The sequence below is a fragment of the Eulemur rufifrons genome, chromosome 2, assembly GCF_041146395.1.
Source record: "Eulemur rufifrons isolate Redbay chromosome 2, OSU_ERuf_1, whole genome shotgun sequence".
Lineage (NCBI taxonomy): Eukaryota > Metazoa > Chordata > Mammalia > Primates > Lemuridae > Eulemur > Eulemur rufifrons.
Genome location: NC_090984.1, coordinates 30164743 through 30184857, shown reverse-complemented (window position 1 = coordinate 30184857; position 20115 = coordinate 30164743). Strand labels below are relative to the sequence as shown.

The window sequence follows — 20115 nt, the reverse complement described above, 5'->3', positions numbered from 1 at the left end:
AAAATTATCCTCTGGTTATAAGATTCTCACACCGCAGCGATGTCAACTCTGCTCCCTACAAAAGCACAAAGGGATCAATCACTGTCTCCTCATGTCTACTGAGTGGGTGAGGTTAGGCCAAAGGGAAGTTGAAGGGGTTCAAGGCCACAGCACTTACTCTGATATGATTCTGGAGCACTACAGCCACTGGAAGTCTGTGCCTCCGTCACAGTATGCAGGATGCTTATGGCTAGGGTGAAAGCTGATGTTTGATTAGCAGTAAGTCCAGGCTTAATTAAAGTGACCAAGGTAGTCTATAAAAAGTTTCCCAAACATAATGCCATAAATAGTTATATGTATGCTGAGATACTCACCTCTTTAGAGCTGGGGTGGGCCTGGCTAGTCACTTCTGGCTATAAGCAGCCTCAACAGATTATTCCAGTGTGCCTCAGTTTATCCCAGAGTGTTACACAAATGTCTTTGTGTCACAAGGTTAGGAAGCACGGGTCTATAGCATTACCTTGCTTAAAGATCATCTTTATTCCTAATAATTTTTGTATACATAATAAAAGTTTAAGACCCTAATACAGCTGTGGTTCTTAACTTTAAAAAAACTTTTTAATTATGGGTATATAATAGTTGTATATGTTTATAGGGTCCATGTGATGTTTTGATACAGGCATACAATGTGAATTCATCAAATCAGGGTAATTGGGGTATCCACCACCTCAGGCATTTATCATTTCTTTGTGTTAGGAACATTCCAATTCTGCTCTTTTAGTTATTTTAAAGTATACACTAACTTTTTGATTATAGTCACTTTGTTGTGCTATCAAGTACTGTTCATTCCGTCTAACTAGATTTTTGCACCCATCAACCATCCCCACTTCATCTCCTTCTCCCCACTACCCTTCCCAGCCTCTGGTAACCAGCATTCTGCTGTCTCCATGAGATCAATTGTTTTAATATTTAGCTCCTACTTACAACTGAGAACATGAGAGATTTGTCTTTCTGTGCTTGGCTTATTTCACCTAATATTCTCCAGTTCCATCCATGTTGTTGCAAATGGCAGGATTTCATTCTTTTTATGGCTATATAATATTCCATTGCGTATTGTGAACCACAATTTCTTTATCCATTCATCCATGGGTGGACACTTAGGTTGATTCCAAATCTTGGCTATTGTGAATAGTGCTGCAGTAAATGTGGGAGTGCAGATATCTTTTCAATATACTGATTCCCTTCTTTTGGATATATACCCAGCAGTGGGATTGCTGGGTTATATGGTAGTTCTATTTTTAGTTTTTTGAGGAACCTCCACAGTAGTTGCACTAATTTCCATCCCCACCAACAATGTATGAGGGTTTCCCTTTCTCCACATCTTCACTAGCATTCATTATTGCCTATCTTTTTGGTAAAAACCATTTTAACTGGGGTGAGATATTACAGTTTTGATTTGCATTTCTCTGATGACTAATGACGTTGAGCATTTTTTTATATACCTGTTGGGCATTTGTATGTCTTTTTTTTTTTTTTTTTGAGACAGTCTCACTGTGTTGTCCGGGCTAGAGTGCCATGGCGTCAGCCTAGCTCACAGCAACCTCAACCTCCTGGGCTTAAGCAATCCCTCTGCCTCAGCCTCCCAAGTAGCTGGGACTACAGGCATGTGCCACCACGCCCGGCTAATTTTTTCTACATATATTTTAGTTGGCCAGATAATTTCTTTCTATTTTTAGTAGAGACGAGGTCTCGCTCTTGCTCAGGCTGGTCTCGAACTCCTGACCTCGAGCCATCTTCCTGCCTCGGCCTCCCAGAGTGCTAGGATTACAGGCGCGAGCCACCGTGCCCGGCCCATTTGTATGTCTTCTTTTGAGAAATGTCTGTTCAGATCCTTTGCCCATTTTTTGATAGGATTATTTGATTTTTTTCCTCTTGAGTTGTTAGAGCTCCTCATATATTCTAGTTATTAATCCCTTGTCAGATGGGTAGTTTCCAAATATTTTTTTCCACTGTGTTGTCTCTTTGATTCTTTGCTTTGTTGTGCAGAAGCTTTTTAATTTGATATAATCCCATTTGTCCTATTTTGCTTTGGTTGCTTGTGTTTGGGGGGCATTACTCAAGAAGTCCTTGCCCAGGCCAATGTTGTGAAGCATTTCCCCAATGTTTTTTTTTTTAGTAGTTTCATGTCTTAGATTTAAGTCTTTAATCCATTTTGATTTTTATATATGGCAAGAGATAAAGGTCTAGTTTCATTTTTCTGCATATGGATATCCAGTTTTCCCAGCACCATTTATTGAAGAGACTGTCTTTTCCCCAATGTATGTTCTTGGCAACTTTGTTGAGGGTAAGTTCACTATAGATGTGTGGGTTTATTTCTGGGTTTCCTATTGTTCCATTGGTCTATGTGTCTGTTTTTAAGCCAGTACCATGCCATTTTGGTTACCACAGCTCTGTAGTATAATTTGAAGTCAGGTAACGTGATTCCTCCAGTTTTGTTCTTTCTGCTCAGGATGGCTTTGGCTATTCTGGGTCTTTTGTGGTTCCATATAAATTTTAGGATTTTTTCTGTTTCCATGTCATTGATATTTTGATGGGGATTGCACTGAATCTGTAGATTGCTTTGGGTACTATGGACATTTTAACAATATTGACTCTTCCAATCCATAAGCATGGAGTATTTTTTCATTTTTTTGTGTCCTAACTTTTTTTTATCGTTATCTCTTTGATAATCTGATAAAGCTAAAGAGCTTCTCTCCAGAATAATGTATCACTGATTGTTCATGCAATATTTTACATACAACTTCAGAGGGTTATAGAACCCAGATTAAGTCTCTGTTCTGGAAGGATTATCGCATAAAACTCAATTTTAAAGGGGTTCATCTGCTTCCCTTCCTCCCGTCTTTAATATAGCTTCAAAAACCCAGAAAATTGTCAAAGAAACCTAAACCTCTGATAAGTTATTAACTGAACTCCTCCAAAACTTCCTGGGCAGCATGCAGAAAGTGGAAGCAAGTGGAAGTAGCATTCCTTCCTAGAAACCCCTAGCTGCTCAGGAGTGATATGCTAATCACTGCCTCTAAGCACCATCTACCCCTGTAGTGTCAACCTCTGGTTGTCAGGAAGCACTTAGCAGGGGTCCCCAACCTATGGTGAGTTGTACAATCATTTCATTATATATTACAACAATAGAAAAAGGTGCACAATAAATGTAATGTGCTTGAATCATCCCCAAACCATTCCCCCCTTACCTATCTGTGGAAAAATTGTCTTCCATGAAAACAGTCTCTGATGCCAAAAAGGTTGGGGATTTACTGACTTACAGATACAAAGCAGTTTCTGTACTGTACACCTCTCGTTGGGCTTGGATGCACTTTGGTTAGTGTTTATACTAAGACTCCTATGCAATCCTTCACCCTGTAGTCTTCCTTCTCCATTGCAAGTACATGACCTTGTTCATGTGTATTAATCACTCCACAGTTGCCACTCATCAAGGCAAGGTTGTACAAATGGGTAAATGGGGGGGAGGGGAAAGGAACATTTAAATCAATTAATTTCAGCAGCAGCTTTATTGCAACAAAGAACCTGTAATAAAATGCAACAAAAGTAATGTTTCACTTTACATGATTAAAAGCCATGTAGCTGAAAATAAGAAAACCAATAAACTTACTAGAGTGAGACATGCAATTCTTTTTATACAAGTCAATGCTTATAACAGCAGGCACTTTATGTTCTAAAATTAAAGACCTGAATCCCAATTTTGCTGAATACGACATCAGTTTGTATTTGGGTTATTTAAAAACAAACATACAAACACTACTATTTCTTTCTCTGTGAAGGACTTATGAAATGATGACCTACAGTTCAGCACCTTGCACTAACATATCTCTCTATTTTAGGCTGGAAGATGGATAGGTGGGGCTGGGTAGGGTTGTGAGGGTGGGAGTCAGGGAAGTTTCCTTATTTCTTTATAGCTGCTGGGAATGGATACTCACCTTACATATTTTACTTTAGATATGGCCATGTCTCTTCACACATCCACTAGCTGTAAGACAGGCTCCCAGGCTTAAGCAAGCACTCTACTCTATATCCCAATCCTCCAATCCCCCACTACACCAAGGAAGACACATTAGTGCAATGATTTTAATTAACTTCAGAATGTCATATACTAATTAGAAGTACTGCTTCATTAATAAGCATGCTTAGCATTTACTTTAGAATGGAAAAAATTAACCATTTTATGTGGTTACCTTTAAAATGTTTTCTAGGAATATATTAATAAATACTTCTTTAAAAATTTACCTTTTCTATATATCATTTAACTATTATGAGTCAGGACATCTGGATGGAGTCTAGTATCACCTCAATACTAACTGGCTGTGTGGCCATGGGTGTTATTTCCTCCTCTCTCTAGTGTGCAGGCAGCTCTTCTAACAAATGATAACATTAGATTAGATCAAATATTTATTCCAGCTTGAAAAATGCATGGTCCTATGAGAGATCATTCCACCTGAAGAGAATAATAGTACAGTGAGGTGGGATATATCTTCTGTAGGAAATAAAGTAGTAAAAAAAGTAAGCATCAATACATATATCTCATTCTTTTAAAAAGGTAATGCAGGCCAAGTATGGCAGCTCACACCTATAATCCCAGCACTTTGGAAGGCCGAGGCGGGAGGATCACTTCAGTCCAGCAGTTTGATGCTGCAGTGAGCTATGACTGTGCCACTGCACTCTAGCTTGGGTAACAGAGTGAGACCCTGTCCCTTAAAAAAAAAGAAAAAAACCAAAAACAAAAACGTAATGCATGTACTGTGACTTCATCTTCTGGTGTGAGGCTTTGAAAAAAAAGCCAGAAATGGCACAGAGGGAAAAACCTTGACTCCAAAATGACTTGCTTTAGCATCACCTGAAAATCTTGTTAGAAATGTGCATTCCTGGTCTCTACCCAAATCAATGGAATCTAAATTTCTAAGAGTGAGATTCAAAACTGCATTTCCTTCAGTAAGCATCCCAGATGAATTTTAGACCTTGAGTTCCATTGTTCTATAATGCTCAAGTAACTATATCTCTTGATGGTTGTTCAAGTATACTCATTTATCAAGCATCCAAAAACCTAGTATGATGTTTAACCTAGTGCTTTTTGGCTCTCACCAAACTGTTGCTTCTTTTATATATTCTTGCCTTTTAAGTTGTTACCCACAGTCAGGGTACAAACAATTTTAGTGAGATTTCTGATTGCTTCAATTGACTGTGATGTTTTCCACATTGGCTGTAAAAACAAAATTCAGTCAAGCCATCTTTCTGCAATTTAGTCAGGCATTTTTTCCCCTAAGGAAGCAGAATAGCAGTTAAGTGACTAGGAGTGATAAAAGAAGCATCCTTTGTGATAGGAGGAAAGGAGAAAGCAAGATGCCAAAGGAAAACACCTGTGAATTCAAGAGTACATGAGGTTTTCTAAGTTTGTTTTGGTAAAAATAATAGACGCCATTTTGAAGAAACAGCCTTAATGGGTAAAAGGTTTCAAATGAGCAGCTGTCTAAAAGCTATCATATACCATTTCTACTTCACATATCATATAATGATAGATTCTTTGAGGCCAATTAGTCCTCTCCCCCCAACCTCCCAGAAAACCCCTCAACAGTCAGATATATACCTTAAGTCAAGGGGGAAAATACTTTCCTGGGGAAGAAAAGTTACCCAAATCAATTTAATTTAACATTGAAAAAATATAAACAAATTTTGGCATGGGCAAATATCATAAACATGAAAATCAATACATACACAGACAATAAGAAAAAGTGTGGTATCTATTATACAGTATAAATACAAACAACAAAATCTAATCTCCTTCCCAAGGACAGAACCACCAGGTCACCCTGCCATTTCTGGGCTTTCCCCATCTCCCACCTGGCACTAAATGATGAAATCCACACCTCTGATGCACAGCCACCATCCTTACTAATGGAGGCTAACCCACTCTTTGTAGTGATGAGAAAGAAACAGCAATTTTTCTTTGTTGTTTAAAAGTATTGGTAACAATAACTTTCTGAACACTGAAGCTTGTGATAAAAAGGGTCAAACCCATAGATGCCTTCCCTGCCACTGGTGCTAATATGACCCATTTAGCACCCCAAAACCCCCATCAAGGCAGATCCCAATTAGCACCTGAAAGCCTGTGAGCTCTCTTCACAGTCAAGTGCTAGGACTAAACCAAGAAAATTTCATGGCCACTCAAGAAAACTATTTATAGGCTTTAAGCACTGAAAAAGAGAGCCATAGCTTGATGGGGATTAGCTTATGAAAGAAGTCTGTAAACCTTTTTCTTTTAAGCTCATAGTATCTAAATTATGTTCAAATAATTTAAAAAGGGTAAAGCTTAAATTTGCAAGGTTTCTAAAATTAAAAGGAAAAAATAAAAAAAAAATTAGAATTATAAAAGCATCTCTAAGGAACTTTTCCTCCCCTGAATAATGTTAGTCTGCAGCTGTGATGGCAATAGAGTGATTTCTTAATTCTGGTTTCCTTAACATTCTAGGAGTTTAAATTTCACTTCCCAAACTTTTCATGAGTCTTTTTGTTAAAACTACTCTGCTTAGTTCTTAAGCAGACTGCTATCACCTCCTCTCCCTGTCATTCCCCACACCCTGGTCTTCCCGACCCCACTGTGATTCCAGAATTTCAACCTCCCTAAAACTCTGGAACATTTTAATAAGGAAATATCGAATGGAAACTGGCACCACTAAAATTTTCTGAAGAATACAGGTGAATGTGTACTTTTTCTTTTTCCTAAAGGAAAAAAAGAAACTTGCCTGCAAATATTTAAGCTCTAATCAAATTTTTCTGCCTGTAATTATCAATATCATAAGACTAATTAAATTCATGCTACATATACAGTTACTTGCCTTTATGCATAAGGAAAAACCCACTCTGTCATGTCAGCAAAGAAAAATGAGAATTATTTATACTAGATACAGTTTAAATTGGCTAAAAACTGGTCAGAGCCAAAATAAGTGTCTTTAGGAGGCCACTAAGTTATCCTTGAAAAATCATTAATGATTGGTTAAGTTAGGTTTAATAGCGATCAGTTTATAACATGCTGGATACACCCCAAGCAATGAAACATAAGCTATTCAATTACATTTAAGTTCTATCAAATCTGAAACTAGTCAGAGATTCTGGAATTGAACCAAACCAATCACTAATATCATATTTTAACAAACTCAGAAGTATACCGTAAAAATACACTAATTAAATCCATGAGGTTTATAATGCTATTAAAAGTGAAAATAGGGTAGTCTGGATACATGGTGCTAATGTCTTATTTCTTTCAGTAATTCTCATGGTATTTGTATTTCTGGGTCCCTTACAAATATGTATCATTCAATTTTGTATGTGTATGGTTAAGTTATTAGATTACTATCCATAAGCTGTAGACGCCTGCATGGCACCAAATTTACTTTCAGGAGATGTTTGGCAGGTACTAAAAGGTGATGATCAATTCTTTGTTTTCTATTGATTAAACCTCCTCATTTGGTTAAACAGCCAGTGTATACCACAGTTCTACACAGGTCAAAATTATATCACTTTCAGAGCAGCAATACGTGATCCAAGGTTTTCTTGAAGGTAGTACAAAAGATGCAGTTCATAATGTTCTCCAGATTCAGGAACTCTTATGCTGTGTCTCTCCTGAGGATAGATCTTAACAACAATAAAAAATAAAAAAATAAAAATACACAAAAATAAGAATTTAGTAACACATATCCTTTCAAGGTTTTCCAGAGATTTTTATCAGGATTAATAATATGAAGAACAGCCTCTACGAGATATTACATAATACATCCTATCTAAAGGCTCTTTTCCTCTTCTTATAATTTCTTACATGTATTAGGCTTAATGAAGGATTTATCTGTAGACCAACAGTTCATTCATTAAGTGTGATCTGCAGACTTCGAGAGGTCCTTTGAGACCCTTTCAAGGGATACACAAGGTCAAAACTACTTTAAGAACAATACTAAGACATTATTTGCCCTTTATCCCCTGGGTTGGCATCTGTGCTAATGATGCAAAAGCATTAGTGAGTAAAACTGCTGGTGCCTTAGTATTAATCAAGGCAGTAACATTGAATTGTACTAGAAGTTGCAGTATTCTTCAACACCACAAACTTGTTGTAAAAAAGAAAAATGTCAGTTTCACTTAAGTAGCAGTAAAAATTAAAATTTTGTTAAATTGCAACCCTTGAGTAGAAGTCTTTTTAACATTCTGTCTTAATAAAATGGGAAGTATGCATAAAACACTTGTGCTCAAGGAAAAGTACTTCTGTAACCGAGTTGTAAGCTGAATTGCTGCTACTTTTTTTTTTTTTTAACAGAACTCCATTTTTAAATTCAAAGAATGACTGACAACTATGGTTATTTAGGCTTGGGTACCTGGTAAACATTTTCTCAAAAATGAATTGAAGTGGCAAGTCACCTCAAGGACAACACTGATAGTAATTGTTACCAATGATAAAATCTGAGCTTTTGAGTGAAAACTAGAATTTTGGAAAACTTGCAAAAACTACCACCACCACTATTAGCTCATGAGTGTCCCAATACTTAGATACTTTTCTGATGAAAATCAATGGTAACATTACTATATGTGATTTTTTAAAAATTGTATAATAAAATGAGTCAAAATTTGAAAGACTGGCATAACACAATGAACCAATATTTCCAGATGACGAATGGATGGATAAAACATCCATCCATTTGAAATACCAGATCCAATAGATTTTAATATAATAGAGTATGAAAGTTTATAGATATGGCTTCAGATTCCACACTAAAACCAAGCTCTATGCCAGGTGCAGTGGTGCACACCTGTAGTTCCAGCTACTCAGGAGGGTGAGGTGGGAGAATGGCTTGAGCCCAGGAGTTCGAGTCCAGCCTAGGCAATACAGCAAGACCTTGCCTTAAAAAAAAAAATTAAAAAAGAAAAATCTCCCCAAAATCCCCAGCTTTTAAGAAACTACCACTCATCCAGTTTTGGTGTAGTACAAACATCCACAATTATCTGAAAATACTATTCCCACTTCTTAACTACATACGCTGTGGGGCTGAATTTTTCTTCATATACTTTAGCCAAAACAATATATCACAACAGATTGAATGTAGACAAAGATCAAAAAAATTCAGGTATCTTTTTTATTAAGTCAGACTTAATAAAGAGATTTATAAAAATGTAAAATAATGCTATTTTTTTCTCAGTAAATTATATATTTTTATTTTGGAATATAGTATTTTTTCCCATAAAAATGTGATTTGTATTAACATGTAATAGTTTATATTTTAAAATAAATATTTAAAATTTTCCTCAGTTTTAATATCTTATATGAGAAATAGTGATAGATATAGCCCACATAAACAAAGTTCTTTGGTATGTAAAGGAGTCTTGAGACCAAAAGTCTTGAAAATTGCTGATATAGGCAAATATCTCATAGTTTAACTACATAAATGTCAGCTGAAATATAAAAAAGTAATATATTTCATTTCTTGTGAGCACATAATATGCTTAAGGAGTAAAATGGAGGAACAGTTTCTCTTAAAACCATTTTTTGAGTAAGGGAGCAATGGAAGAGCATAATTTGCTGCTTTCTTCCCCAATGTCAATGTAAAATAAAATTTTAAGTCCATGTAATCAGGTGTTAAAAAATCTTTTTATAACAATGAATCAACTACTATTTCCTCACCTTTCAAAGGTGAAAACGAAAAGCAAAGGAGAATAGTGAATGGATTCTCTGTCATCTTTTCCATGCTTACAAACTGAAAGCAGATACAGGTATACAGGTCAGTTTATCAGCCTGACTTTAACAGAATCTCAATTTTTATCCAACTCTAGGCACTACTAACTTTGCCTATTAATTTAGTTCTCTTAAGCAGAGAGTAGTCATAGCTGAAAATTTGGCCTTACTCCAGAGTGATTAGATTTCAAAGTAATCAATCACTGTATTTAATTAGAAAATGTAGAATAGCTCACCTGTAAATCATATGGCTTTCCAGCCCTCACTAAAAAACTCAGTAATATACTGGTATGTGCAAAATGGACATTCTCATCCAAGAATCCATGTAAGAGTAGTAAACGATTTGGTCTGGAAAAATATAAATATTAGAGGATTAGGCAAAATAGCAGAGTATTTGGGGAAACCATTTAACTCCTTTAATCACATTTAACTATATTAACTTCCTTATATTGTAATGTTAGAATATCCAGTATCAATAATAGGATTCAGTATTTAAATTTGTAATATAGTAACCAGATGCCAAATGTACTGAAAAATTTAAAAGATTAAAATATTAGAACATCAATAATTATAGCATGTCCCTATTTGTAAAATATATTTAAGCAGACATACAATTTTTTCCACCTTGAAACAGTTGTGTACTTTTTTCAGCATAAGCAACTGCTTCAAATATAATTCAACTTCAAGAAACAGCCATGCCATTCTAATATTCTATAAAACATTAGTCTTGGTCTTTTAGTGTTTTAACTTTCATTATGACTAAAGACAATTTTAAAAAATACAATTTAAAATTTATAATCTTAATATTAAAGCCTGAACTTACTCAGAGGGGAACTTTTCTGCCTGCATGGCCACAGATCCTAAGTAATAGCCTTGTTCATTCTGGTCAGGGTGACCCATATAACGTTCCGTGTATCCTGTATCATAGAAGATCCACAGAGTGACTGGGGCCCCAGCAATAGCAACCTGCATACAAAAACATACATTCACAGTCAAGTGCGGTTCAGAAAAAAAGAACGGCTAGCAATGAGAACTTACAACCGCAAATTTGCAGGCTAAAATTATCCTTAGGCTTTAGCCCCACTACTGGGGCATACATGGTCTCAAGAAACAGAAAATCAAAGTGGAGTGCCAAGGTCAAGAATTTGATACTTAGTGAGTCAGTAAAGTTTCATGTTCCATGGGGATGCCACGTATCAAACCTTTAACCTGGGCTAGCTGAAAAACAAATGTGGGCTCCTTTTTTTAATGGGGGACACTGAACCAGAGCATACAAATGCCTCAGTGTAAACTCATTCCTGCAAGTGGGGAAAAAAATGTGTGAGAACTGTCTGTTTTATATAGGAAAAGCAACCATTTTTTTTTAAGCCTCTGTTGGCAGTACAGAATTTAAAACAATGAATGAAGCTGGGCACAGTGGCTCATACCTGTAATCCTAGCACTCTGGGAGGCCGAGGTGGGAGGATTGTTTGAGGCCAAAGAGTTTGAGACCAGCCTGAGCAAGAGCGAGACCCTGTCTCTACAAAAAATAGAAAGATTAGCAGGGTGTGGTGGCAAGTGCCTGTAGGCCCAGCTACTCAGGAGGCTGAGGCAGGAGAATTGCTTGAGCCCAGGAGTTATGATGATGCCACTGCACTCTAGCCTGGGAAAGAGCGTAGGAGCCTGTCTAAAACAAAATAAAACAAAATAAAACCCATACACCAAATTTGCCTCTTTTTTTTTTTTTTTTTTTGAGACAGAGTCTCACTCTGTTGCCTGGGCTAGAGTGCCGTGGTGTCAGCCTAGCTCACAGCAACCTCAAACTCCTGGGCTCAAGTGATCCTACTGCCTCAGCCTCCCGAGTAGCTGGGACTACAGGCATGCGCCACCATGCCTGGCTAATTTTTCTATATATATTTTTAGCTGTCCATATAATTTCTTTCTATTTTTAGTAGAGATGGGGTCTCGCTCTTGCTCAGGCTGGTCTCGAACTCCTGATCTCAAACAATCTGCCCACCTTGGCCTCCCAGAGTGCTAGGATTACAGGCGTGAGCCACCGCACCCGGCCCAAATTTGCCTCATTTTAAGGTTCCTACACACAGCTTCATATTTAAGTATTCTAATTACTTTCTTGGCAACTGTAAGCCTGGGGAAATTATGGTAATTTTCAGAATTTACTTGTCATTATTATAAAGACTACCTGAGTACACGTGCAAGAACAAAAACCCTATTGTTTTTATTCCAAAAAGTAAAAATTAATTTTCACTATAAAATAAAATCATGTTATTGAAACATCAAAAAAAAAAAAACAACCTCATGATTTCTACTCTCTTAACAGTTGTTATCATCTTTATGTATTTTCTTCTAGTATATTTTTCTGGTTTTTTTTTGGAGACAGAGTCTTACTCTGTCGCCTGGGCTAGAGTGCCGTGGTGTCAGCCTAGCTCACGGCAACCTCAAACGCCTGACCTCAAGCGATCCTCCCGCCTCGGCCTCCCAGAGTGCCAGGATTACAGGCGTGAGCCACTGTGCCCAGCCTTCCTAGTATATTTTTCTAAGAGTTTGTTGACAGAATTATAAGCATTTATTTATGTAATAAGCCATTCAGTCAACACAGAGTTATTGAGGGCCTACCATGTGCCAAGCATTGTGCTTGATTACTGAGGATACAGTGGTATACAGGTCACATAGGTCCCTGCTCTTAGAGCTTGTAGTCCAACAATTAAACAAATAACTACAATTCAATATGTATGTGTGTGTATGTGTGTGTTTTACTAATCATAACTACCCCCTGTAATGTCTGGCATATATCTATAAACAGCCAATAACTGGTCATCAAGTTGACATGTGTTTAAAAAATATATATATATGTATGTATGTAAGTACACTTGAGATATACATGCATCTCACATGGCTACTAAACATGCAGCCCCTAACATTCTATAATATTGCCAACTCTGTAAACTCTCAGAAAATAAACATTTTCTCATATCCTCAATTTACAGAAAATTCTACCCTTATTGCAAAAATGAGTACAATAGGAAAGTCACATACCCTGAAGATATCTGACCTCTGCATTAATGCCATCAGGGAGAGGTATCCTCCATAGGACCAGCCATGGATGCCCACACGATCTAAGTCAATGAAATCATACCGAGAGGCTAGATACTGGAGTCCTTCCACCTGATCATCAATTTCTATTTGACCCTGTAAAAAGAAGGGAGAACATTTCATGATTCTGATGAATAAAAGTCTCATTACAAGAACGCTTTTAAAGCTGATAGATGTTTTTTACTAAAAATTCCTTAAGTTTTCTTAGATTAGAATTCCCTATCAACTGAGATTCTACTGCCCCAAAAAAGTTTTTTAAAAATCTGTTTAGAGATAGAGCCCCATAGCTTCTGTTGCTAGCCTGTCCTGAAGTTTAGTTACCCTTTAGTCATAAAGTTCTTTCCTACTGCTACCCAAACTGTCCCTTGCTATTTGGGTATTTCCCACTATCATCATTTGTTCTGTTGTCTGCTAAGAGGTCAACATCTTCCTTGTAACAAGCCTTCCTATACTCAAAGACAAAAAATTAGCACCCTTAAGTGATTTATTAATTTTACTTCTCCTTTGCAATATTTAGTGCAGTAAAGCAGAGGGAATCACTCTGGAGGCCCTATCTTTCTATTTCCCCATCATACTCCCTAGGAATCGAACATACTATTTCTTTAAAGACCTAATTCCTACCACCACCACCCTGTCTATATTACTTGGCCTGCCAGTGCACACAATCTCACTCAACTGAGCCTGAAGCAAAAATAAAAACAAAAAAACTTACATGAAATACAACATAAGGTCAAAGAACTGGCTGTGGGAGAAAATCCCCATGTCTTACTCAGCATGTCCAATACACTGGCAAACACAGTAACTGCCTTACTGTGCAAAAGGAACATCGGATTCTCATCATTTCCCAAAGCAGCAGAAAGGACATGGGGCATCTCTAAAAGGTAGCATTTAAAGCTTCCTGTAGAGAGAAAGAGGCTTGTCACAAGGAAGGCACTAACCAGTTGGATTCCCTCTTTACAGAGGACAGAACAAATCTCAATTATTCCTCAATATTGTACAGGATGCTGAAAGCTACATGGTCTGCCTTCTGGCTAAGGTGGACATACAAAATAGAAAGAGAGGGTATTTCTATGTAAAAGTGGCTCTATCTCAGCTCCCCAAGGTCACATACAAGTAGACATAAGCTAGCTTAGTGTATATCAAGTTTCATCTTCACCCCCACCCCCAAACTATAACACACACACACACACACACACACACACACACACAGACTCTCTCTCTCTCTCATAGCCCCTTCCCCTAACCCTTTTTCTGGGGATTCACACCAAACAATGCACCAAAAAATGTAAATGTCTTCAAAAGAAAAGTGTTTTTATGCTCACACACCATTTTATATTTAAAGGCGCCTTCAAATTTAAGCCCTCGGTGACAGGATCCCCTGTTGTCTATCACCACAACCACATAACCCAGAGAGGCTAGGGTATTCAAGCGAAAATACTTGACTCCTTTAAACCGATTATTCACCAACTGTACCTGAGGAAGAAATACAACTTCAGTGAAATTTATTATATGGTAGCATACAAAGGCACAAGAGAGGAATGGCACTGTGAAAAATAGAAAGTTTAGGCCAGATGAAGTGGATCACGTTTTTAATTCCAGCACTTTGGGAGGCCGAGGCGAGAGGATCACTTAAGGCCAGGAATTCAAGACCAGCCTGGGAAACCTATGAGACCTCATCTCTACAAAAAAATAAAATTAGCTGGGCTTGGTGGTTCCCGCCTGTAGTCCTAGCTACTTGGGAGGCTAAGGTGGGAGAATATCTTGAGCCCAGAAGGGTGAGGCTGCAGTGAGCTACGATCCCCCTTACTGCATTGCAGCCTGGGTGACAGAGAGACCCTATCTCTTAAAAAAACAAAAACAAAAACAAAAAAAGAGAAAGAGAGAGAGAGAGCGCGCGCGCTGGAAAAAGAAATACCATGCCTAGAAGAGCATAAACATGAGCATTTAGGGAAAACCACAGGTTGGGTGTGGTGGCATGTGCCTGTACTCTTAGCTACTTGGGAGGTTGAAGTGGGAGGATCACTTGAACCCAGGAGTTGGAGGTTACAGTGAGCTACAATCAGGCCACTGCACTCCAGTCTAGGCTTAGTGGCAGAGTGAAACCTCACCTTAAAAAAAAAAAAAAAAAAAAAAAAAAAGACTTGGTCTTACATTAAGGAGTCTCTATAATTAACCCAAATAGAGTCATCAACCAAGAGGATGAATGCTCTTTCAATGGGTTGAAGTGCCAGAGGTGCTATATCATGTGAAGTCGCATGGGGAAATCTCCCTGCATATTGAACACCAGATTCTTCTATGGCCTCACCAAATTTGAATGCTTCCAAAGAATATTTTGAGAAAGAAATCAATAAATCATCTTAGGTGACCTACAGCTTTTCAAAAGCCACGAGGTGGAATTCACTTATAGTCTTTCAAATATGATTGTTTCTGTAAGTGCAAAAAAGTATAGCTGTAATTCATAAGGTATTCCAAACAATTTTGTTTTAAATGAATTGGCTAAGACTTTTTAAATTATGGTATAATGTACATAACATAAAATTTACCATTTCAATCCTTTAAGTGTACAATTCAGTGGCATTAAACATATTCACACTGTTTTGTAACCATCACTATTATCCATTTCCAGAACTTTTTCATTATCCCAAACAGAAACTCTGTACCCATTGAATAACACCCCATCCTCCCTCCCTCTAGTTCTTACAACTTCTATTCTATCTTCTATGTCTATGAATTTGCCTATTATAGGTACCTCATACAGGTGGAATAATGCAATATTTGCCCTTTTGTGTCTGATTTATTTCACTTAGCATAACGTCCTCAAGGTTCATCCATATGTACCATGTAAGGAAATTTCCTCCTTTTTAAGGCTGAATAACATTCCATTGTATGTATATACCACATTTTGTTCGTTCATTTGTTGATGGACACTTGGATTGCTTCCACCTTTTGGCTATTGTGAATAACACTGCTATGGATGTGGGTGTACAAATGCCTATTCCTGCTTTCATTTCTTTGGGGTATATACCCAGTGGTGAAATTTCTGGATCATATGGTCGTTCTATGTTTAACTTTTTGAAGAATTGAGATACTGTTTTCCATAGCAGCGGCACCATTTTACATTTCCATCAGCAATGGACCAAGGTTCCAATTTCTCCACATCCTGTACAATGCTTAAGATTTTCCTCTTTTTGATAACAAGCCATCCTAATGGGTGTGAACTGGTATCTTATTGTGGTTTTAATTTGCATTCCCTAATGAATAGTGATATTGACATTTTTTAATGCGGCTAAACCTTTTTAAATTTAATTACTAATATAAGGAGTCCTTTAAGTCTTAAAATCTAGTTTTTATGGTGTCTTTTGCCTATCTCATATATTGTATCATTTCTTCACTGGGAAGGAGAAACACCCTTCTTACTTAGCCTTACTATCAAAATAATATAACAAACATGTAAAGCTTCTGAAAGTGCCCTGTAAATTTCTCTCCTGAATTGCTTTGTGTTAAGCCATTTTTTCTTAAGTTACAAAGATTTGGCTTCAAGTTTTAAGTAGAAGTCTAATTTAACTCTTTCATGATTTGTGTAGATGAGCATAATACAAATGTAAATAGTTTTGTTTGTAGATCAAAATTTTGGCAAAGTGATTTAACTTAATACATGACCATCATCCCTCAGATTTTGTGGCTTATGTAGTCATTTTACTTTTATTTTTTTGTATGACTTGATGACTTGGTATCTAGATGTATTTCCAGATACTATATAACTGAGTATAATTATAAGGGTTATTACTGAGTCTAAGAGTTACATTATGAAAACACTGTAATTATATTTTAATTTCTTCAAAGGCTCAATGTAAGGTATCTAATCAAGAATAAATAATTTAAAAAATTACCAGTTAACCAATTCACCTATCCAAAATACTTTACTCAGATAGTCAATACCATTTACTTAACAGTTAGTCATCTGCTAATATTAAAGCACTAAAAGAAAAATCAAGGTGTAAACTTCTTATAGTGCTGAATAGTAGTACAGCAGCTGCCTTAACTATTAAAAGTATTATAGTTTGCTTGAGCACATGGCGGAACTTGCTAGGCTACTAAGACTTTCTGAAAATATCTGTTAAGACTCTTTTTATTCACCAAGATATTTAGTTATTTAATTTCATTTCCCACACAATGTTTTTTTTTTACATAGAAAGCAATATATTTATCTACTTCCATGAATATTCCACTCCCCACAAGAGTTATATTCCTACTGTAAATTAAGAAATTGACTTATAGATTTACAAATTATCCATCTAACAAAACCGAGCTTCCTGAATTTCTAAACTTAATAATCAGAACATAAGCCAGAGTCATTAACAGCAGAGGCCCAACAATGCTCAAAATCTTAACCTAAACAACTGACTAGATACTTAAAAAACAAATCATAAATTACATATATGTACGTATATATGTACATATGTATATAAATATGCCCACCTGAGGACCACCATATATGAACAGCACAGTGGGGTATTTCTTTCCAGGCTGTAGATCATGAGGCTTGTACAGCATCCCATACAATGTAAATCCAGTAGTACTTTCAAAAGAGAAAATTTCTGGAGGGGTATAGTCAGGAAGAGGACCTGTGAGTAGGTAACATACAGAGTCTATAAAAGGAGTTCTTATGGGAGCTCTATAATCCAAGAGCAAGGAAGAAGACATTGAAACTCAGACCTCCACATACAAATAACTGATTAGCCCTCTTTCAGATGATAAACTAGAAATTATGCAAGAATATCCATCTTTAAAAAAGCCTAACAAACACATCAAATTATCTATTTCAGAAGAAGACACACAGTATTCTGAACAATCCTTGGAGCCTAGGAAGTATCTATGTGCAGAACTATACAAATACTTCATGCTTAGTTCAGTGTAACTTATTGATGGTTAAACCATACACCTGATTAGAGACAGGCTTATACTTCATTAAAGCTGAGGGGGAAAAAAAGAAACAGGAAGCACATATTTAACTTAGTCAATTTAACTTGCAGGTATTCAATAACATTTGTTTCTGATCATTAGAGAATAAGCCTGGCCAGAACCTAGAAAAAAGAAAGTCGTCATCAGTTTTTGGTTCACCAAAGCTACATAATCTCTCCTAAGTGTCTGTGTACAGTAGATAACGTTACTGTCTAAGTAGAGGTCATCATCATATTACAAATTCTGCTTGTGGACATTAAAATTACCTATACCCTTTGGTTCTGCACTAATTTCTCAATCTCTTGGCAGTTATTACTAATGAAAGAAAATATTTAACAAGAAAAAAGATTTGGGGATAAAGTAGATTAGGAGATACATAAAATTAGTCCATTCTTTATATTTAAGAGATCAAGCATTTAAAAAATAGATAATTCTTGGCTGGGCATGGTGGCTCATGCCTGTAATCCTAGTATTTCGGAAGGCCAAGGTGGAAGGATTGCTTGAGCTCAGGCGACAGAGACTAGCCTGAGCAAGAGCGAGACCCTGTCTCTACCAAAAACAGAAAAAATTAGCTGGGTATGGTGGCGCATGCCTATAGTCCCAGTTACTTGGGAGGCTTAGGCAGCAGGACAACTTGAGCCCAGGAGTTGGAGGATGCAGTGAGCCATGATGACGCCACTGTACTCTAGCAAGGGCAACAGAGTGAGACTTTGTCTCAAAGAAAAACAAACAAACAAACAAAAACTCCCCAAAACAAATTCATAGTGCTCCTTTCACTTCCATAAATAGCAAGTATTCTTTTATTAAGACAGCCACTGCAAGTGCTTCAAAAGTTTAAGAAAACTGTCAGCCAGTTATTCTTTAAAGCAGCAGCTTCCCTACTCAAAGGGTCATACTAGCTCAGAATACATTATCTTCAAGTTCATTTGCTCATCTGAGAGTTGTCCAAAGGTGTGAATAAATCACTTCCTAGCTGATATCTTCACTATTTTAATCTTATTTTCAAAAAGGCCTTCCAGACCAGCTCCTGCTTGGAGTGAGGGGTAACCCACCAGTAGTTAACAGAACGGAAGAGGTGAGATCAATCAGGAGCCCAGTAGCTCAGGGACAGGCAGTGGCAAGATGGGAAGACTTTGTCCAGAAAATGTAGACATATGACACAGGTTTAGTGCACTAACATACTAATCCTATTTAAGAACAGGTTCGGGGGAAAAAAAAAGAGTACCTGCTGAATCCAAAATGGTGGCCCAGAATTCCTTTGTTTTGGTAGTTGAGTCATCTTCAGGACTTGATAGCTTGTAAAGGGATACACAGTGTGGATTCTTCTGGTTACTATACTTACTTATAAAGAAGTCACAATGCTAGGGAAAGGAGAAAAAATTAGTTTTCTCAGGAGAAAGTAAAAAAGGTTATGGGCTGTTACATCTGCTGTAAGAGTATAATAATAAAGAGTTTGACTATCTAGGTACATATACAATGCAGAAGTTAAGGCTAAGCTTTTTAAAGCTTTTCCTAAGAGAATTAGGCTTCTGAAGGTCAATTTCACCAAATTTTACATCTTCCAAAAAGCCTATTACATGAGTATAGTTTTTATACGACAAGAAATCCTTTTCAAACATGGACTTCATACCTGGCTGATGCAGCAAGAATGGGAATAGCCACGGTCAGTCAGCCTTGTCACCTCTCCAGGATTTACATAACTGACCACGTACAGGTGATGTTCTAAAGGGGAGTCTTTGGTGCCTTCAAAATATACCAGCCTTCTGACTTCATCAACCTGGATCTGCCAAAATAACAAAAAAATTCGTAACTAGCATGACCTTGGCAAGGCCAGTAATTCAACAAATAACCCACAATTCTGTTCACAATCATCTGAGTCACTCTTTGACTTGTGCTTTCATTTTTAAAATTTTGCTACCGATGTTAATAAACCTGAGTTGTTTTTGCTTCTGACTTATACCTAAGAATAGATCATGTCCAGAGGAAAAAGGACACCTGAGTTGCACACTGTTTGTACAGTTCTCTTTCTGGTCAGAATGCATGTTTTTCTTAAAATATAAGAATTATTTCTCTAAAATAACAATTCTTTACAGGGAAGGAAAAAAATTCTATATTACAGCTTAGGTCTACCATTCATACATACTTGAAAGAGTCTAATTTTAGTATCCTGTGTATTTCTCAGTGCAATATTATCTTAGGCAGTACTTTTTTGGTCTTTTGTATAAATTTGCAAAGTGTTTTATCTATTGGGTTGGGGAATAATTGAACTCAATCACAGTTTCAATACTGGCATAGTTTTTTTTTTT

At 36.8% G+C, this 20115-nt stretch overlaps 1 protein-coding gene across 4 annotated transcripts in view; it reads right to left on the bottom strand.

The window, feature by feature from the left end:
* Nucleotides 1-3553: 3553 nt before the first annotated feature.
* The window catches only part of DPP8 (dipeptidyl peptidase 8), a 53137-nt gene continuing 36575 nt past the window's right edge, over nucleotides 3554-20115 (bottom strand). For 2 of the 4 annotated variants that reach the window (XM_069482693.1, XM_069482703.1), the window contains exons 13-20: nucleotides 19440-19592; nucleotides 19035-19170; nucleotides 17327-17472; nucleotides 14174-14320; nucleotides 12791-12943; nucleotides 10581-10723; nucleotides 9994-10105; nucleotides 3554-7677 (exon numbers count right to left, since the gene is read on the bottom strand). In XM_069482693.1, the coding sequence (XP_069338794.1) occupies nucleotides 7555-7677; nucleotides 9994-10105; nucleotides 10581-10723; nucleotides 12791-12943; nucleotides 14174-14320; nucleotides 17327-17472; nucleotides 19035-19170; nucleotides 19440-19592 (1113 nt within the window). In that variant the 3' untranslated portion in view covers nucleotides 3554-7554. Of the gene's footprint in view, nucleotides 7678-9993; nucleotides 10106-10580; nucleotides 10724-12790; nucleotides 12944-13559; nucleotides 13746-14173; nucleotides 14321-17326; nucleotides 17473-19034; nucleotides 19171-19439; nucleotides 19593-20115 lie in introns of those variants that run through there. The other 2 variants (XM_069482717.1, XR_011234900.1) reach the window with 2 other exon arrangements.